At 45.1% G+C, this 22,659-nt stretch overlaps 1 protein-coding gene across 1 annotated transcript; it reads right to left on the bottom strand.

Moving 5' to 3' along the window:
* Nucleotides 1-170: 170 nt before the first annotated feature.
* rab38b (RAB38b, member of RAS oncogene family) lies at nt 171-10,209 on the bottom strand. Its single transcript, XM_084190132.1, has 5 exons — nt 10,032-10,209; nt 9,668-9,833; nt 3,407-3,558; nt 3,136-3,264; nt 171-343 (listed from the first exon to the last, which is right to left on the bottom strand). The coding sequence occupies exons 1-5, from the start codon at nt 10,101-10,103 to the stop codon at nt 191-193; spliced, it is 672 nt and encodes a 223-aa protein (XP_084046258.1). The 5' UTR covers nt 10,104-10,209; the 3' UTR covers nt 171-190.
* Nucleotides 10,210-22,659: the final 12,450 nt, after the last annotated feature.

Below are 22,659 nucleotides of genomic sequence, written 5' to 3'. Positions count from 1 at the left end.
CTCCCCCTCCCCAGCACTCCTCTCCCCCTCCGCAGTCCTCTCCTCCCATCCCCAGTCCTCCACTCCCCCTCTCCAGCCCTTCTCTATGGTTAGTTCTCTCCTCCCCTCGCCTCCTCCCCAGTCCTCTCCTCCTCTCCTCCCTCTATGGTTTGTAGCAGGCAGAGCAGGTCCCAGGTTGTGAGTCGTCTAGCTATGGTTTGTAGCAGGCAGAGCAGGTCCCAGGTTGTGAGTCGTCTAGTTTTGGAGAGATGGTGTCTGGGATCACTGACTTTAGGATGTCATTCTCTGTAGCCATGATGTGTTTCACCAGGAAGTTGGCTGCCTCGTTGATGTTAGTGTTCTCCTAAAGGGACACAGCAGAATAACAACATCATGGTTAAAAGCTAGTGGCTAGTTTCAGCTATGAGCTGTTGCCTTGTTAGGGTTAAACGAAAACAGGTGCTACGTTAACGTTGTTCAGTACAGTTTATATAAACACCTTTTCATTATACAAAGAGGTGTTTTTATTGATCCTTACAGTGCATATGGAAAGTATTCAGACCCCTTGACCTTTTCCACATTTTGTTACGTTACAGCCTTATTCTAAAATTGATTACATTATTTTTGTTCCTTATCAATCTACACACAATAACCCATAATGACAAAGCGAAAACAGGTTCTTAGAAATGTTTGCAAACTAATAAAAAATAAAAAACAGAAAAACCTTATTTACATAAATATTCAGACCCTTTGCTATGAGACTCAGAATTGAGCTCATGTGCATCCTGTTTCCATTGCTCATCCTTGAGATGTTTCTACAACTTGATTGGAGTCCACCTGTGGTAAATTCAATTGATTGGACATGATTTGGAAAGGCACACACCTGTCTGTATAAGGTCCCACAGTTGAAAGTGCATGTCAGAGCAAAAAGCAATGAGGTCAAAGGAATTGTCTGTAGAGCTCCGAGACAGGATTGTGTCGAGGCACAGATCTGGGGAAGGGTACCAAAACATTTCTGCAGCATTGAAGGTCCCCAAGAACACAGTGGCCTCCATCATTCTTAAATGGAAGAAGTTTGGAACCACCAAGACTCTTCCTAGAGCAGGCCGCCCGGCCAAACTGAGCAATCGGGGGAGAAGGGCCTTGGTCAGGGAGGTGACCAAGAACCCGATGGTCACTCTGACAGAGCTCCAGAGTTCCTCTGTGGAGACGGGAGAACATTCCAGAAGGACAACCATCTCTGCAGCACTCCACCAATCAAGCCTTTATGGTAGAGTGGCCAGAGGAAGCCACTCCTCAGTAAAAGGCATATGACAGCCCGCTTGGAGATTGCCAAAATGCTTCTAAAGGACTCTCAGACCATAAGAAACAAGATTCTCTGGTCTGATGAAACCAAGATTGAACTCTTTTGCCTGAATGCCAAGCGTCACGTCTGGAGGAAACCTGGCACCATCCCTACGGTGAAGCATGGTGGTGGCAGCATCATGCTGTGGGGATGTTTTTCAGTGGCAGGGACTGGGAGACTAGTCAGTATCGAAGGAAAGATTAATGGAGAAAAGTACAGAGAGATCCTTGATGAAAACCTGCTCCAGAGCGCTCAAGACCTCAGACTGGGGTGAAGGTTCACCTTCCAACAGGACAACGACCCTAAGCACACAGCCAAGACAACGCAGGAGTGGCTTCGGGAAAAGTCTCTGAATGTCCTTGAGTGGCCCAGCCAGAGCCCGGACTTGAACCCGATCGAACATCTCTTGAGAGACCTGAAAATAGCTGTGCAGCGATGCTCCCCATCCAACCTGACAGAGCTTGAGAAGATCTGCAGAGAAGAATGGGAGAAACTCCCTAAATACAGGTGTGCCAAGCTTGTACCGTCATACCCAAGAAGACTCGAGGCTGTAATTGCTGCGAAAGGTGCTTCAACAAAGTACTGAGAAAAGGGTCTGAATACTTATGTAAATTTGATTTTTTATTTTTGTATTTGTAATACATTGTGATTATTACGTATTGTGTGTAGATTGATGAGGGGGGAAAAACAATTTAATCCATTTTAGAATAAGGCTGTAACATAACAAAATGTGGAAAAAGTCAAGGGGTCTGAATACTTTCCGAATGCACTGTACACAGGTAAAACAGCCTGGTTAAACTGATTTAGAAGCAGTGGGGATGTTTAGTGACTGTCTGACTCGACAGCAGCTTAGCCTATGACCTCATTGACCTCTGACCCCTATAGAACATCCTCGCCAGGGAGAGTGCAGTGACCTGAGGGAGAAGACTCCTAACAAGTTCTTTAGAGTAATCTGTGCGAAAGGATTATGGCTCTGTGTTAGGATAGAGAATGGCTGAATTGAAAAGGTTTATGGCTGTGTGTCTCAGTCCATTCTCTTATGGAATACATCAGGAGGGTCCATTCTGCAGGTACCAGATTAGGTTTGGACCTGGTGAAATGTGGAAACCATCCACTTGAGGAAACGTGAGCACCTATTACCTTCTAGAAGGCTTGCGGCTGGCTCGTGGATGGAGGATGGATGTTTAAGCTGCAAACTCTGGCTCCAAAGGTCGTATGTTCAATCCCAGTGCTAGGCACTAGTTTTTTATTGTTGTTGTTGTTGTTGTCTTAAGCGTTTTCCAAACCTTAACCCTTAACTTAACCACTCAGAATGAATGCCTAAATGTAAGTTGAACCCGATCCCTATCCTTAACCCTTAACTTAACCACTCAGAATTAATGCCTAAATGTAAGTTGAACCCGATCCCTAACCTTAACCCTTAATTTAACCACTCAGAATTAATGCCTAAATGTAAGTTGAACCCGATCCCTAACCTTAACCCTTACCTTAACCACACAGAATTAATGCCTAAGCTTAAGTTGAACCCTAACCCTAACCTTAACCCTTAACTTAACCACTATGAATTAATGCCTAAATGTAAGTTTTAGTTTCACTTTTGTGGAGTTTGACTGACAGCTAAGAAATGGCACCACATGGCGTAATTATGTTGCTGCAGTTATACCACTGGTTGGAGATTGGGTTGGTGTGTCTGTATAGAGGATGGCTGAATGAGGACACTGTCCCACAAAGCTGTTGTGCATGTTTTGTGTGTGTGTGTGTGCACGTGTGTGCTTTTGTGCGTGCGTTTGTGCGTGCGTGTTTGTTTCCACCTTGGCTGAGGTCTCGAACCAGCCGACAAAGCCATTGTCTTTACAGAACTGGTCCATCTTCAAGCCGTTATTGGTCAGAACCTCCCGCCCCTGGTCACATTTATTAGCCAATAGGACTGTGGCGATGCTCTGTCCAATAGAGAGGTAAAATATAAGAAGGTGATGCATGAACGAGATGATTTAAACAGTACTTTTACTAAAAGTATTTGCAATGGTAGAATCAACTCATTTACACGGCGCACATTTGAACCTGTCACTGTCCTGTACTCACCTCTTTGTTGGTCAGCATGAGTTTAGAGTCCAGGTCCTCCTTCCACTTGGTGATGGCTTCGAAGGTAGACGGCCGTGTCACGTCAAACACGATGAACGCCCCCATCGCCTCTCTGTAGTACACACGGGTCATGTTCCCAAACCGCTCCTGACCTACAGGGGAGAGAGAGAGAGACACAGATATACTGTTATTGCAACTGGTGGGATTTGATCCCTGGTCTCCCACATGGTAACCCAAAACGCTCACCATTAGACCAAGAGAAGATCTTCGTGATCTGAGGACGACAATTGTGTTCCATGTCTCAGGCAGGACTACTCACTAACATTGTCTTCCATGTCTCGGGCAGGACTAATCAGTAACATTATCTTTCATGTCTCAGGCAGGACTAACAGTAACATTATCTTCCATGTCTCCAGCAGGACTACTCACTAACATTATCTTTCATGTCTCAGGCAGGACTAATCAGTAACATTGTCTTCCATGTCTCAGGCAGGACTAATCAGTAACATTATCTTCCATGTCTCCAGCAGGAAAAGGTTACCACCACTGTTCAGGAGACAGAAGGAAAAGGTGCAGAGAAACTCTTCCTGTGGTTCCTTAGTGATGAGTGTTGCTACTACTCTACAGATAGCCAGCTACAGCTCATTCCATTCTGTAGTCTAGGTGACGAACAGAAAAACAGTGGATAACGTGGTTATATTAGTGGCCATTCCAGAGACAGTTAACAGTCTCCACATTCCAGAGTGAGTTAACAGCAGTCTCCACATTCCTAGTCATTATAGAGGCCCAGTGAAGCAACACATTCTCCAGGTCTGAGTCTCACAGAACTCCTTTAGTCTAGTCTGGTCTAGTCTGGTCTAACCTATTCTAGTCTGGTTTAGTCTGGTCTAACCTATTCTAGTCTGGTTTAGTCTGGTCTAACCTATTCTAGTCTGGTTTAGTCTGGTCTAACCTATTCTAGTCTGGTTTAGTCTGGTCTAACCTATTCTAGTCTGGTTTAGTCTGGTCTAACCTATTCTAGTCTGGTTTAGTCTGGTCTAACCTATTCTAGTCTGGTTTAGTCTGGTCTAACCTATTCTAGTCTGGTTTAGTCTGGTCTAACCTATTCTAGTCTGGTCTAGTCTGGTCTAACCTATTCTAGTCTGGTTTAGTCTGGTCTAACCTATTCTAGTCTGGTTTAGTCTTGTTTTGTCTGGTCTAGTCTAGTCTAGTCTTATTTAGTCTGGTCTGGCCTAGTCTGGTCTGGGTTTGTCTGGTTTGGTCTGGTCTGGTGTAGTTTGGGGTTGTCTGGTGTAGTTTGGGGTGGTCTGGTGTAGTTTGGGGTTGTCTGGTCTGGTGTAGTTTGGGGTTGTCTGGTATGTTCTACTGTGGTCTGGTCTGGTGTAGTTTGGGGTTGTCTGGTATGTTCTACTGTGGTCTGGTCTGGTGTAGTCTGGGGTTGTCTCGTCTGGTCTGGTGTAGTTTGGGGTTGTCTGGTCTGGTCTGGTCTGGTGTAGTTTGGGGTTGTCTGGTCTGGTCTGGTCTGGTGTAGTTTGGGGTGGTCTGGTGTAGTTTGGGGTTGTCTGGTGTAGTCTGGGGTTGTCTGGTGTAGTCTGGGGTTGTCTGGTGTAGTTTGGGGTTGTCTGGTCTCGTCTGGTCTGGTCTGGTGTAGTTTGGGGTGGTCTGGTGTAGTTTGGGGTTGTCTGGTCTGGTCTGGTCTGGTGTAGTTTGGGGTGGTCTGGTGTAGTTTGGGGTTGTCTGGTGTAGTCTGGGGTTGTCTGGTGTAGTCTGGGGTTGTCTGGTGTAGTTTGGGGTTGTCTGGTCTCGTCTGGTCTGGTCTGGGGTTGTCTGGTATGTTCTACTGTGGTCTAGTCTGGTCTGGTCAGACAGTCAGAGCAGACAGTCGTCATGGCACCAAGGCACAAGGTACCAACATTGTGTTGACTGTAAAGAGAAGATATAGTCAACTCTACAAGACACCAGTATTGTGTTGACCGTAAAGACAAGGTCCAGTCAACTCTATTAGACACCAGTATTGTGTTGACTGTAAATTCAAGGACCAGTCAACTCTACTAGACACCAGTATTGTGTTGACTGTAAAGACAAGTGCCAGTCAACTCTACTAGACAGCAGTATTGTGTTGACTGTAAAGACAAGATCCAGTCAACTCTACTAGACAGCAGTATTGTGTTGACTGTCAGGACAAGTTCCCCACATTGTTAGTGGTTCCCAATGGTGGAACAAGCTCCCTCACGACGCCAGGACAGCGGAGTCACTCACCACCTTCCGGAGACATTTGAAACCCCACCTCTTTAAGGAATACCTGGGATAGGATAAAGTAATCCTTCTACCCCCCCCCCCCCCCCCCCAAAAAAAAAATTGTAAAGTGGTTATCCCACTGGCTATAGGGTGAACGCACCAATTGGTGAGTCGCTCTGGATAAGAGCATCTGCTAAATGACGTAAATGTGCCCTTGAGCAAGGCACTTAACCCTAATTGCTCCTGTAAGTCGCTCTGGATAAGAGCGTCTGCTAATTGACTAAAATGTAAATGTAAATGTAAATGTTAGTGAAGTTCAGGACCTGTTTTAGTCTAATTGGGACTCCACATATCGATATAAAGTCCACAAAAAAATATTTTTCATTTTCATCTCTCCAAATCCAAACACATTTTAATAATCACGGCCTTCGTAAACAACATGTGGTTTAGTCTAACAATGAAAGGCTCTTATATGCTATATATATATAAAACATATATGCTCTATATATATATATATCCCAACAACGCAGAGAGAAAGAAAACAGAGAAATAATAAAAAAGTTAAACACGTAATAATAAAAGTAATAATAGATACACAATGAGTAACGATAACTTGGCTATATACACGGGTGCAGGGGTACGAGGTATTAACTTGGCTATATACACAGGGTACCAGTACTGAGTCGATGTGCAGGGGTACGAGGTATTAACTTGGCTATATACACAGGGTACCAGTACTGAGTCGATGTGCAGGGGTACGAGGTATTAACTTGGCTATATACACAGGGTACCAGTACTGAGTCGATGTGCAGGGGTACGAGGTATTAACTTGGCTATATACACAGGGTACCAGTACTGAGTCCATGTGCAGGGGTACGAGGTAATTGAGGTAGATATGTACAGTACCAGTGAAAAGGTTGGACACACCAACTCATTCAAGGGTTTTTCTTTGTTTTTACTATTTTCTACATTGTAGAATAATAGTGAAGACATCAAAACTATGAAATAACACATATGGAATCAAGTAGTAACCCAAAAAGTGTTAAACAAATCAAAATATATTTTATATTTGAGATTCATCAAATAGCCACCCTTTGCCTTGATGACAGCTTTGCACACTCTTGGCATTCTCTAAGCTAGATTCATATTATGTGTATTATCCATGTCCTTGTTCAGCCACGACTCAGAGAAACATAGAATATTACATTTCTTCAGGTCCCGTTGATAGGATTGTCTCGAATGGAGTTCGTCCAGTTTGTTCTCCAGTGATTGTACATTTACCAATAGAATGGAGGGTCAGAGTGTCGTCAGACCTCTTTTACGCCGTCTCTTCCTTTCCAGAGTCTCAGGGATTAGGGCCTGGTCCGGGGTATGTCCTGGTCCGCGGTATGTCCAGGTATGTCCTGTGCTGCCGACTCATTGAAGTAGAAATCTTCATCCAAATCGAGGTTAGTGATCGCTGTTCTGATGTCCAGAAGCTATTTTCGGTCATAGGAAATTATGGCGGAGACGTTATGTACAAAAATGTTATGATCAGTGCACAAAAACACAAAGTAGCAGAATTGGTCAGGAGCTGTAAAACAGCACCATTCTATCTACATAAACAGGTTTTCAGTGTAAGAACATTAGTTCACTAGTTCCTTTTTCAGTGTATTTAACTCCTGTTTGAAATGGACAAATATCTACTGTAGCTATGTGTTCAGAATCAACTCTCTGTGTTCAGAATCAACTCTCTGTGTTCAGAATCAACTCTCTGTGTTCAGAATCAACTCTCTGTGTTCAGAGTCAACTCTCTGTGTTCAGAATCAACTCTCTGTGTTCAGAGTCAACTCTCTGTGTTCAGAGTCAACTCTCTGTGTTCAGAATCAACTCTCTCTGTTCAGAGTCAACTCTCTGTGTTCAGAGTCAACTCTCTGTGTTCAGAGTCAAGCTGGTGTGCTCACATTAGATGTCAGGGAAAGTGGAGAAGAGGAAATGGAACGGCGTCAGAGGTGGAGAAGAGGAAATTAAACAGCATCAGAGGTGGAGAAGAGGAAATGAAACAGCATCAGAGGTTGTATTTTAGGCCCTGGTTGTTGTGTAAAAAAAAAAAGCTGCCATAACTGACTCACAGGAGAGTAACTGTCTGTCTGCCTGCCTGTGTGCCTGTCTATCTGTCTATCTGTCTGCCTGTCTATCTATCTGACTGTCTGCCTGCCTGTGTGCCTGTCTATCTGTCTGTCTGTCTGTCTGTCTGCCTGCCTGCCTGTGTGCCTGTCTATCTGTCTGTCTGTCTATCTGTCTGTCTGTCTGCCTGCCTGTGTGCCTGTCTATCTGTCTGCCTGTCTATCTGTCTGTCTGTCTGCCTGCCTGTGTGCCTGTCTATCTGTCTGCCTGCCTGTGTGCCTGTCTATCTGTCTGTCTGCCTGTCTGCCTGTCTGTCTGTGTGCCTGTGTATCTGTCTGCCTGTCTGTCTGTCTGCCTGTGTGCCTGTCTATCTGTCTGTCTGCCTGTCTGCCTGCCTGCCTGTGTGCCTGTCTATCTGTCTGTCTGCCTGTGTGCCTGTCTATCTGTCTGTCTGCCTGTCTGCCTGCCTGCCCGTGTGCCTGTCTATCTGTCTGTCTGCCTGTCTGCCTGTCTGTCGTAACAAACTTCTTCTTCTTGTACTCCATTATAATTTCTGGTTGTTCTGCTTGTATTGTCATTAGTGTTTTGGTGGGATAAAAAGTGAATATAGTTGTATATATATATATATATATATATATATATATATATATATATATATAGTTATATTATATTGTTCATGAAAAGACAGCCAAGGCCAAGGCTGTAAAGGCAGTTATAGGCAGACAGGTAGGGAGTGAGACAAGGACTGTGTGTGTGTGTGTGTGTGTGTGTGTGTTTACAATGGTTCTACTGTGACTTGCTCTTAAATCTCCCTCACATGGGCTCACATGATCCCACCCATACCTTTCACGAGATAGACCCATACCTTCCACGAGATACATGAACCGTGAGAGCGAGAGAGAGAGGGAGCGAGAGAGAGAGAGAGAGAGAGAGAGAGAGAGAGAGAGGGAGCGAGAGAGAGAGAGAGAGAGAGAGAGAGAGAGGGAGAGAGAGAGGGAGCGAGAGAGAGCGAGAGAGAGAGAGAGAGAGAGAGAGAGAGAGAGAGAGAGAGAGAGAGAGAGGGAGTCCTGGCACATGAGATAGGCCAATTAAAATAGCGTTCCAAAGGAGAGACACGCGCTGCATCAACAGGCAGCTTCTCCAAACAGAGATCGTTTATGAACTCTTCAACCCTGATCCATGAACTCTTCAACTCTGATGGAACCACCGCTTTAAAACCAATACAATCCAAAACCAGCAGGAATTATGAACACACGTTACATGTTAATGATGCAGCACCTCCACATTCCATATGGCAGCTGTCCTTGGCTGACAGACACACCCTAGGCTAGGCTTTTGTTCTTAATACAGAGCCGTTGTTACTCCTAGACATTTCCACTTCACAATAACAGCACTTAAAGTTGACCGGGGCAGCTCTAGCAGGGCATATATTCGACAAACTGACTTGTTGGAAAGGTGGCATCCTATGTCTTTGAGCTCTTCAGTAAGGCCATTCTACTGCCAATGTTGTGCTATGGAGATTGCATGGCTGTGTGCTATATTTTATACACCTGTCAGCAACAGGTGTGGCTGAAATAGCCGAATCCAGTATATGTTATCATTCTCACCTGTCAATTTTTTTATATAAAGATATTACAGACAGTCATTCAACATCATTCTCAGTGGTTTCTCAAGAAGAACAAGAGTTTTTCCCAATAAGATGTCGACTTGCCCACCAGCTGTTAACCATATAAATAATTAACAACTTTTCCGGTATGAACGAAGTCGACAAAAAAGGTTTGGATAAATAAATATATGTTCTAATTGATTGTGATAGCTTTAATTGATAGATAGGCATATAACAGAAGTTGAGATAAGAAGCGTTATGAGCCTAACAAAAATGAGTTAGTAGGCTAGATGAGAAGCTGTCTGTCCTACCCGCGATATCCCACAGCTGTAGCCGGACGGTCTCAGAGTCCCAGTTCAGGACCTTCAGGGCGAAATCCACGCCAATGGTGGCGCGGTAGTTGGTGGAATAAGTCTGATGGACATACCGCTTAATGATCGAGGTCTTCCCCACACCCAGGTCCCCAATCACCAACACCTGGAACACGGAGCACAACCAGACTCACGTCATCATTCTCCATGAGAAATCATTAGACATTGTTGGAGCACAACCCATACATCACCCATCATTCTCCATTCTCCACCATAGCCCTACATCATAAGACATCTTGATTCAAAATATCTCTCTGATCATAATAACTTCACAAATACATTGAAAATATAAATATCACGTTACCTTGTACAGGTGTTCCTTTCCGGGGTTCGGCATCCCGGCGGCGGACGACGGGGGAAGTCGTTGGTTGGTCATGCCAGTTCAGGGTACGGTTCACCCGGTAGTATAGAAGGAAAAGGTTTGGTTCTAAATGTGGTTTTAAGGAGCAGTTCCCTGTCTTCTGATCTCTCCTCTCTGCTCTGCTCTGCTCTGCGCGCAAGCACACACACACACACACACACACACACACACACACACACACACACACACACACACACACACACACACACACAGACACACACACACAGACAGACAGACACACACACACACACACACACACACACACACACACACACACACACACACACACACACACACACAGACACAGACACAGACACAGACACAGACACAGACACAGACACAGACACAGACACAGACACACACACACACACAGACACACACAGACACACACACACACACACACACACACACACACACACACACACACACACAGACACACACAGACAGACAGACAGACAGACAGACAGACAGACAGACAGACAGACACACACACACACACACACACACACACACACACACACACACACACACACAGAGGAATGCCTAGCTGCAGGGAACTTGTGACACAGCAGCAGCCGCTCCGGTCTCGCCTCGCGCCATGGGGAGGGAGACACATGCTGGGAAGCTCGTGAGAGCCACATTCATGATGAATTGTTATGGCTGCGTCACGGGAGATGGTAAAGAACATCATCTGGTTGTTACCCAACAATACCGGCCCTGTGACTGGCTGACATTACAACTCCTCTTAATGCAAGTAGCTTATAGTCCACTACAATCACTTCATCTTACAACATACCTAGACGGTCAGGAGTTACTCCTGAGCAGGAGATCCTCTGGCCAAAATAGATATAGAACAATTCCATCTCTCTGAGCCCTGTGTGAATCACTATGCTATGAGCCCTGTGTGAATCACTACGCTCTGAGCCCTGTGTGAATCACTACGCTCTGAGCCCTGTGTGAATCACTATGCTCTGTGCCCTGTGTGAATCACTACGCTCTGAGGCCTGTGTGAATCACTATGCTCTGAGCCCTGTGTGAATCACTACGCTCTGAGCCCTGTGTGAATCACTACGCTCTGAGCCCTGTGTGAATCACTATGCTCTGAGCCCTGTGTGAATCACTACGCTCTGAGCCCTGTGTGAATCACTACGCTCTGAGCCCTGTGTGAATCACTACGCTCTGAGCCCTGTGTGAATCACTACGCTCTGAGCCCTGTGTGAATCACTACGCTCTGAGCCCTGTGTGAATCACTACGCTCTGAGCCCTGTGTGAATCACTACGCTCTGAGCCCTGTGTGAATCACTACGCTCTGAGCCCTGTGTGAATCACTACGCTCTGAGGCCTGTGTGAATCACTACGCTCTGAGCCCTGTGTGAATCACTACGCTCTGAGCCCTGTGTGAATCACTACGCTCTGAGCCCTGTGTGAATCACTATGCTCTGAGCCCTGTGTGAATCACTACGCTATGAGCCCTGTGTGAATCACTATGCTCTGAGCCCTGTGTGAATCACTACGCTCTGAGCCCTGTGTGAATCACTATGCTCTGAGCCCTGTGTGAATCACTACGCTCTGAGCCCTGTGTGAATCACTACGCTCTGAGCCCTGTGTGAATCACTACGCTCTGAGCCCTGTGTGAATCACTATGCTCTGAGCCCTGTGTGAATCACTATGCTCTGAGCCCTGTGTGAATCACTACGCTCTGAGCCCTGTGTGAATCACTACGCTCTGAGCCCTGTGTGAATCACTACGCTCTGAGCCCTGTGTGAATCACTACGCTCTGAGCCCTGTGTGAATCACTACGCTCTGAGCCCTGTGTGAATCACTACGCTCTGAGCCCTGTGTGAATCACTATGCTCTGAGCCCTGTGTGAATCACTACGCTCTGAGCCCTGTGTGAATCACTATGCTCTGAGCCCTGTGTGAATCACTACGCTCTGAGCCCTGTGTGAATCACTATGCTCTGAGCCCTGTGTGAATCACTACGCTCTGAGCCCTGTGTGAATCACTATGCTCTGAGCCCTGTGTGAATCACTACGCTCTGAGCCCTGTGTGAATCACTACGCTCTGAGCCCTGTGTGAATCACTACGCTCTGAGCCCTGTGTGAATCACTACGCTCTGAGCCCTGTGTGAATCACTATGCTCTGAGCCCTGTGTGAATCACTACGCTCTGAGCCCTGTGTGAATCACTACGCTCTGAGCCCTGTGTGAATCACTATGCTCTGAGCCCTGTGTGAATCACTACGCTCTGAGCCCTGTGTGAATCACTATGCACTGAGCCCTGTGTGAATCACTACGCTCTGAGCCCTGTGTGAATCACACTACCCCTGGGCATGGCACACTGATATATCACACTACCCCTGGGCATGGCACACTGCTATAAGATCACACTTTTAAGAGAGAAGGTATTGGAGGAGGGTGGAACATCAGAACACTGAAAAAAAATAAAGAAAAGGACCCTGAGACTGAGTCCCCCTCTGTCAACCTGTACAAGAATGGAACAGTGGTGATGCAGGGCAACTTCATACACTTCCAAAAGGACTTCCACAGAATCACAGCGAGAGCAGGGCAGGAGAAGCTTTCTCTCTGTGACGACTCCCCCACCCCGAGTGAGTCCGATCACACCTCTTCAAACTGTCCTGCAGCAAGGGCCTCAGCAGGACATATGCCCAGGCCGTGAGCAGAGCAACAGGCCCACCCCCACTATTACTCCCGCCCAAGCCCCATCCTGCGACCTAAAAGGTATGTATCAGATGCTCAACATGCTCTGCTCACAGCTACTGTAATGGTCTGAGCCTAAACCACACGAAAACAACACTAGACACCATGGAACACAAAGCCTTCACTATCTCATCCTGGAATATCCAAGGCCTGAGGGCATCTGCCTTTGGCCTAAAGAGCAGGAACCCAGACCATCAAAGAAATTGGAAATACAGACATTGTCATCCTACAAGAAACATGGTATAGAGGAGACGAACCCACTGGTTGCCCTCTAGGTTACAGAGAGCTGGTAGTCCCATCCACCAAACTACCAGGTGTGAAACAGGGAAGGGACTCAGGGGGTATGCTCATTTGGTATAGAGCAGACCTAACCTACTATTTTAAATTAGTCAAAACTACTGGCTAGAAATTAATAAGGAAATTATCTCAACAGAGATCAATGTCCTCCTGTGTGCTACCTATATCCCCCCAATAGAATCCCCATACTTTAATGAAGACAGCTTCTCCATCCTAGAGGGGGAGATCAACCATTTCCAAACCCAGGGACATGGACTAGTCTGTAGCGACCTAAATGCCAGAACTGGACAAGAACCTGACACCCTCAGCACACAGGGACAAACACCTACCTGGAGGTGACATTATTCCCTCCCCAATATGCCCCCCTAGGCACAGCTACGACAACATAACCAACAAAAACGGATCACAACTCCTGCAGCTCTGTCACATGCTGGGTATGTACATAGTCAATGGTAGGCTTCGAGGGGACTCCTATGGTAGGTACACCTATAGCTCATCTCTTGGCAGTAGTACTGTAGACTACTTTATCACTGACCTCAACCCAGAGTCTCTCAGAGCATTCACAGTCAGCCCACTGACACCCCTATCAGACCACAGCAAATTCACAGTCTACTTGAACAGAGCAATACTCAACCATGAGGCATCAAAGCTGAACAAACTGCATACTATTAAAAAATGCTATAGATGGAAGGAAAGTCATGTAGAAACCTACCAGAAAACAATTAGCCAACAACAAATTCAATTCCTTTTAGACAACTTCCTAGACAAAACGTTTCACTGTAATAGTGAAGGTGTAAACTTGGCAGTAGAAAACCTAAACAGTATATTTGACCTCTCAGCTTCCCTATCAAATCTAAAAATGTGAAGCAGACAACCTAAGAAAATTAACAACAATGACAAATGGTTTGATGAAGAATGCAAAAACCTAAGAAAGAAATTGAGAAACCTATCCAACCAAAAACATAGAGACCCAGAAAACCTGAGCCTACGCCTTCACTATGGTGAATCACTAAAACGGTACAGAAATACACTACGGAAAAATAAGGAACAGAACGTCAGAAATCAGCTCATTGCGATTGAAGGGCTCCCGAGTGGCGCAGCGGTCTAAGACACTGCATCTCAGTGCTAGAGGCGTCACTACAGACCCTGGTTCGATTCCAGGCTGTATCACAACAGGCCGTGATTGGGAGTCCCATAGGGCTGTGCACAATTGGCCCAGCTTTGTCTGGGGTAGGCCGTCATTGTAAGTAAGAATTTGTTCTTAACTGACTTGCCGAGTTAAATAAAATAGAACAAACTACAACACGTAGAGTTATCTATCCAAAATGGAGATGTGTGGATAAACCACTTCTCCAATCTTTTTGGCCCTATAACAAAGAACAAACAGCAAAAACATGATCAATAAAAAATCCTAGAGTCAGCTATTAAAGACTACCAGAACCCACTGGATTCCCCAATTACATTGAATGAACTACAGGACAAAATACAAACTTTCAACCCAAAAAGGCCTGTGGTGTTGATGGTATCCTCAATGAAATGATAAAATATACAGACCACAAATTCCAATTGGCTATACTTAAACTCTTTAACATCATCCTCAGCTCTGGCATCTTCCTCAATATTTGGAAACAAGGACTGATCACCCCAATCCACAAAAGTGGAGACAAATTCGATCCCAATAACTTCCATGGGATATGAGTCAACAGCAACCTTGGGGAAATCCTCCGCATTATCATTAACAGCAGACTCGTACATTTCCTCAGTGAAAACAATGTACTGAGCAAATGTCAAATTGGCTTTTTACCAAATTACCGTACGACAGACCACGTATTCACCCTGCACGCTCTAACTGACAAACAAACAAAACAAAGGCAAAGTCTTCTCATGCTTTGTTGAATTCAAAAAAGCTTTAGACTCAATTTGGCATAAGGGCCTGCTATACAAATTGATGGAAAGCAGTGTTGGGGCAAAACATACGACATTGTAAAATCCATGTAAACAAACAACTAGTGTTCGGTGAAAATTGCCAAAAAACACACATACGTCTTTCCTCATGGCCGGAGGGTGAGACAGGGATATACCTTGAGCCCCACCCTCTTCAACAGTCAGTATACCTCCAAAACCCCCTATACCTCCTATACCTCCTATACCTCGTATACCCCCTATACCCCCTATACCTCCTATACTATACCTCCTATACTATACCTCCTATACCTCCTATACCTCCTATACCTCCTATACCTCCTATACCTCCTATACCCCCTATACCTCCTATACCTCCTATACCTCCTATACCTCCTATACCTCCTATACCCCCTATACCTCCTATACCTCCTATACCTCCTATACCCCCTATACCTCCTATACCTCCTATACCTCCTATACTATACCTCCTATACCATACCTCCTATACCTCCTATACCTCCTATATTATACCTCCTATACCTCCTATACATCCTATACTATACCTCCTGTACCCTCTATACCTCCTATACCCCCTATACCTCCTATACGCCCTATACCTCCTATACCTCCTATACCTCCTATACCCCCTATACCCCCTATACCTCCTATACCTCCCATACCTCCCATACCTCCTATACCTCCTATACCTCCTATACCTCCTATACCTCCTATACCCTCTATGCCTCCTATACCTCCTATACTATACCTCCTATACCTCCTATACCCCCTATACCCCCTATACCCCCTATACCTCCTATACCTCCTATACCTCCTATACCTCCTATACCCCATATACCTCCTATACCTCCTATACCTCCTATACCTCCTATACCCCCTATACCTCCTATACCTCCTATACCTCCTATACTATACCTCCTATACCTCCTATACCTCCTATACTATACATCCTATACCTCCTATACCTCCTATACCTCCTATACTATACCTCCTATACCTCCTATACATCCTATACTATACCTCCTGTACCCCCTATACCTCCTATACCCCCTATACCTCCTATACGCCCTATACCTCCTATACCTCCTATACCTCCTATACCCCCTATACCCCCTATACCTCCTATACCTCCTATACCTCCTGTACCTCCTATACCTCCTATACCCCCTATACCTACTATACCTCCTATACCTCCTATACCTCCTATACCCCCTATACCTCCTATACCTCCTATACCCCCTATACCTCCTATACCTCCTATACTATACCTCCTATACCTCCTATACCTCCAAAAACCACTATACCTCCTATACCCCCTATACCCCCTATACCCCCTATACCTCCTATACCTCCTATACCTCCTATACCCCCTATACCTCCTATACCTCCTATACTATACCTCCAAAACCCCCTATACCTCCTATACCCCCTATACCCCCTATACCCCCTATACCTCCTATACCTCCTATATCTCCTATACCCCCTATACCTCCTATACTATACCTCCTATACCTCCTATACCCCCTATACCTCCTATACCCCCTATACCTCCTATACCTCCTATACCCCCTATACCCCCTATACCTCCTATACCTCCTATACTATACATCCTATACCTCCTATACCTCCTATACCTCCAAAAACCCCTATACCCCCTATACCTCCTATACCACCTATACCTCCTATACCTCCTATACCACCTATACCTCCTATACCTCCTATACCTCCTATACTATACCTCCTATACCTCCTTTACCTCCTATACCTCCTATACCTCCTATACCTCCTATACACCCTATACCTCCTATACCTCCTAAACTATAACTCCTATACCCCCTATACCTCCTATACCTCCCATACCTCCTATACACCCTATACCTCCTATATCTCCTATACCTCCTATACCTCCTATACCCCCTATACCTCCTATACCCCCTATACCTCCTATATCTCCTATACCTCCTATACTATACCTCCTATACCTCCTATACCCCCTATACCTCCTATACCTCCTATACTATACCTCCTATACCTCCTATACTATACCTCCTATACCTCCTATACCTCCTATACCTCCTATACTATACCTCATATACCTCCTATACCTCCTATACCTCCTATACTATACCTCCTATACCTCATTTACCTCCTATACCTCCTATACCTCCTATACCTCCTATACTATACCTCCTATACTATACCTCCTATACCTCCTATACCCCCTAAACCTCCTATACCTCCTATACCTCCTATACCTCCTATACCTCCTATACTATACCTCCTATACCTCCTTTACCTCCTATACCTCCTATACCTCCTATACCTCCTATACTATACCTCCTATACTATACCTCCTATACCTCCTATACCCCCTATACCTCCTATACCCCCTATAGCTCCTATACCTCCTATACCCCCTATACCTCCTATACCTCCTATACTATACCTCCTATACCTCCTATACCTCCTATACCTCCAAAACCCCCTATAACCCTATACCTCCTATACCACCTATACCTCCTAAACCTCCTATACCACCTATACCTCCTATACCTCCTATACCTCCTATACTATACCTCCTATACCTCCTATACCTCCTATACTATACCTCCTATACCTCCTTTACCTCCTATACCTCCTATACCTCCTATACCTCCTATACACCCTATACCTCCTATACCTCCTATACTATACCTCCTATACCCCCTATACCTCCTATACCTCCTATACCTCCTATACACCCTATACCTCCTATACCTCCTATACCCCCTATACCTCCTATACCTCCTATACCTCCTATACCCCCTATACCTCCTATACCTCCTATACTATACCTCCTATACCTCCTATACTATACCTCCTATACCTCCTATACCCCCTATACCTCCTATACTTCATATTCTATACCTCCTATACCTCCTATACTATACCTCCTATACCTCCTATACCTCCTATACTATACCTCCTATACCTCCTATACCTCCTATACCTCCTATATTATACCTCCTATACCTCCTTTACCTCCTATACCTCCTATACCTCTGTAGCTCAGCTGGTAGAGCACGGCGCTTGTAACGCCAAGGTAGTGGGTTCGATCCCCGGGACCACCCATACACAAAAAAAATGTATGCACACATGACTGTAAGTCGCTTTGGATATAAGCGTCTGCTAAATGGCATATTATTATTTATTATTATTATACCTCCTATACCTCCTATACCTCCTATACTATACCTCCTATACCTCCTATACCCCCTATACCTCCTATACCTCCTATACCTCCTATACCCCCTATACCCCCTAAACCTCCTATACCTCCTATACCTCCTATACCTCCTATACCTCCTATACTATACCTCCTATACCTCCTTTACCTCCTATACCTCCTATACCTCCTATACCTCCTATACTATACCTCCTATACTATACCTCCTATACCTCCTATACCCCCTATACCTCCTATACCCCCTATAGCTCCTATACCTCCTATACCCCCTATACCTCCTATACTATACCTCCTATACCTCCTATACCTCCTATACCTCCAAAACCCCCTATAACCCTATACCTCCTATACCACCTATACCTCCTATACCTCCTATACCACCTATACCTCCTATACCTCCTATACCTCCTATACTATACCTCCTATACCTCCTATACCTCCTATACTATACCTCCTATACCTCCTTTACCTCCTATACCTCCTATACCTCCTATACCTCCTATACACCCTATACCTCCTATACCTCCTATACTATACCTCCTATACCCCCTATACCTCCTATACCTCCTATACCTCCTATACACCCTATACCTCCTATACCTCCTATACCCCCTATACCTCCTATACCTCCTATACCTCCTATACCCCCTATACCTCCTATACCTCCTATACTATACCTCCTATACCTCCTATACTATACCTCCTATACCTCCTATACCCCCTATACCTCCTATACTTCATATTCTATACCTCCTATACCTCCTATACTATACCTCCTATACCTCCTATACCTCCTATACTATACCTCCTATACCTCCTATACCTCCTATACCTCCTATATTATACCTCCTATACCTCCTTTACCTCCTATACCTCCTATACCTCTGTAGCTCAGCTGGTAGAGCACGGCGCTTGTAACGCCAAGGTAGTGGGTTCGATCCCCGGGACCACCCATACACAAAAAAAATGTATGCACACATGACTGTAAGTCGCTTTGGATATAAGCGTCTGCTAAATGGCATATTATTATTTATTATTATTATACCTCCTATACCTCCTATACCTCCTATACTATACCTCCTATACCTCCTATACCCCCTATACCTCCTATACCTCCTATACCTCCTATACCCCCTATACCTCCTATACCTCCTATACCTCCAAAACCCCCATACCCCCTATACCTCCTATACCACATATACCTCCTATACCTCCTATACCACCTATACCTCCTATACCTGCTATACATCCTATACCTCCTATACTATACCTCCTATACCTCCTATACCTCCTATACTATACCTCCTATACCTCCTTTACCTCCTATACCTCCTATACCTCCTATACCTCCTGTACCTCCTATACCTCCTATACCTCCTATACCTCCTATACTATACCTCCTATACCTCCTATACCCCCTAAACCTCCTATTCCTCCTATACCTCCTATACCTCCTATACCCCCTATACCCCCTATACCTCCAAAAACCCCTATACCCCCTATACCTCCTATACCTCCTATACCTCCTATACCCCCTATACCCCCTATACCTCCTATACCACCTATACCTCCTATACCTCCTATACCTCCTATACCTCCTATACCTCCTATACTATACCTCCTATACCACCTATACCTCCTATACCTCCTATACCTCCTATACCTCCTATACCTCCTATACTATACCTCCTATACCTCCTATACCACCTATACCTCCTATACCTCCTATACCTCCTATACCTCCTATACCTCCTATACTATACCTCCTATACCCCCTATACCCCCTATACCTCCAAAACCCCCTATACCCCCTATACCTCCTATACTCCCTATACCCCCTATACCTCCTATACCTCCTATACCTCCTATACCCCCTATACCTCCTATACCTCCTATACCCCCTATATCTCCTATACCTCCTATACCTCCTATACCTCCTATACCTCCTATACTATACCTCCTATACCTCCTATACCTCCTATACTATACCTCCTATACCCCCTATACCTCCTATACCTCCTATACCTCCTATACCTCCTATACACCCTATACCTACTATACCTCCTATACTATACCTCCTATACCCCCTATACCTCCTATACCTCCTATACCTCCTATACACCCTATACCTCCTATACCTCCTAAACCTCCTATACCCCCTATACCCCCTATACCTCCTATACCTCCTATACCTCCTATACCTCCTATACACCCTATACCTCCTATACCCCCATACCTCCTATACCTCCTATACTATACCTCCTATACTCCTATACCTCCTATACTATACCTCCTATACCTCCTATACCCCCTATACCTCCTATACCTCCTATACTATACCTCCTATACCTCCTATACTATACCTCCTATACCTCCTATACCTCCTATACCTCATATACTATACCTCCTATACCTCCTATACCTCCTATACCTCCTATACTATACCTCCTATACCTCCTATACTATACCCCCTATACCTCCTATACCTCCTATACCCCCTATACCTCCTATACCCCCTATACCTCCTATACCCCCTGTACCCCCTATACCTCCTATACTATACCTCCTATACTATACCTCCTATACCCCCTATACCTCCTATACCTCCTATACCTCCTATACCCCCCATACCTCCTATACCTCCTATACTAAACCCCCTATACCTCCTATACTATACCTCCTATACTATACCTCCTATACCCCCTATACCTCCTATACCCCCTATACCCCCTATACCTCCTATACCACCTATACCTCCTATACCTCCTATACCTCCTATACCTCCTATACCTCCTATACTATACCTCCTATACCTCCTATACTATACCTCCTATACCTCCTATACTATACCTCCTATACCCCCTATACCTCCTATACCCCCTATACCCCCTATACCTCCTATACCTCCTATACCTCCTACACCCCATATACCTCCTATACCTCCTATACCCCCTATACCTCCTATACCTCCTATACCTCCTATACCTCCTATACCCCCTATACCTCCTATACCTCCTATACTATACCTCCTATACCTCCTATACCTCATATAGTATACCTCATATACCCCCTATACCTTCTATACCTCCTATACCTCATATACCTCCTATACCTCCTATATCTCCTATACACCCTATACCTCCTATACCTCCTATACTATACCTCCTATACCCCCTATACCTCCTATACCTCCTATACTTCCTATACACCCTATACCTCCTATACCTCCTATACCTCCTATACCCCTATACCCCCTATACCTCCTATACCTCCTATACACCCTATACCTCCTATACCTCCTATACCCCCTATACCTCCTATACCTCCTATACCTCCTATACCTCCTATACCCCCTATACCTCCTATACCTCCTATACTATACCTCCTATACCTCCTATACCCCCTATACCTCCTATACCTCCTATACTATACCTCCTATACCTCCTATACTATACCTCCTATACCTCCTATACCTCCTATACCTCCTATACCTCCTATACTATACCTCATATACCTCCTTTACCTCCTATACCTCCTATACCTCCTATACCTCCTATACTATACCTCCTATACTATACTACCTATACCTCCTATACCCCCTAAACCTCCTATACCTCCTATACCTCCTGTACCTCCTATACCCCCTATACCTCCTATACCTCCTATACCCCCTATACCTCCTATACCTCCTATACCTCCAAAACCCCCTATATCCCCTATACCACCTATACCTCCTATACCTCCTATACCACCTATACCTCCTATACTATACCTCCTATACCCCCTATACCTCCTATACCTCCTATACCTCCTATACACCCTATACCTCCTATACCTCCTATACCTCCTATACCCCTATACCCCCTATACCTCCTATACCTCCTATACACCCTATACCTCCTATACCTCCTATACCCCCTATACCTCCTATACCTCCTATACCTCCTATACCTCCTATACCTCCTATACCCCCTATACCTCCTATACCTCCTATACTATACCTCCTATACCTCCTATACCCCCTATACCTCCTATACCTCCTATACTATACCTCCTATACCTCCTATACTATACCTCCTATACCTCCTATACCTCCTATACCTCCTATACCTCCTATACTATACCTCATATACCTCCTTTACCTCCTATACCTCCTATACCTCCTATACCTCCTATACTATACCTCCTATACTATACTACCTATACCTCCTATACCCCCTAAACCTCCTATACCTCCTATACCTCCTGTACCTCCTATACCCCCTATACCTCCTATACCTCCTATACCCCCTATACCTCCTATACCTCCTATACCTCCAAAACCCCCTATACCCCCTATACCACCTATACCTCCTATACCTCCTATACCACCTATACCTCCTATACCTCCTATACCTCCTATACCTC

Source organism: Coregonus lavaretus, assembly GCF_964263955.1.
Source record: "Coregonus lavaretus genome assembly, contig: HAP1_SCAFFOLD_425, whole genome shotgun sequence".
Classification (NCBI taxonomy): Eukaryota; Metazoa; Chordata; class Actinopteri; order Salmoniformes; family Salmonidae; genus Coregonus; species Coregonus lavaretus.
The sequence above is the reverse complement of the archived record's forward strand: the minus strand, read 5'-3'. Positions and strand labels throughout refer to the sequence as shown.

What these genes read in the sequence shown, in the direction of transcription:
- rab38b (XM_084190132.1), bottom strand. Translation starts at nt 10,103, where the DNA reads ATGACCAACCAACGACTTCCCCCGTCGTCCGCCGCCGGGATGCCGAAC. An exon ending in GAAAGGAACACCTGTACAAG is followed by an intron (nt 9,834 to 10,031) that starts GTAACGTGATAT and finishes TCCGTGTTCCAG; the next exon opens with GTGTTGGTGATTGGGGACCT. An exon ending in ACAGCTGTGGGATATCGCGG is followed by an intron (nt 3,559 to 9,667) that starts GTAGGACAGACA and finishes TCTCCCCTGTAG; the next exon opens with GTCAGGAGCGGTTTGGGAAC.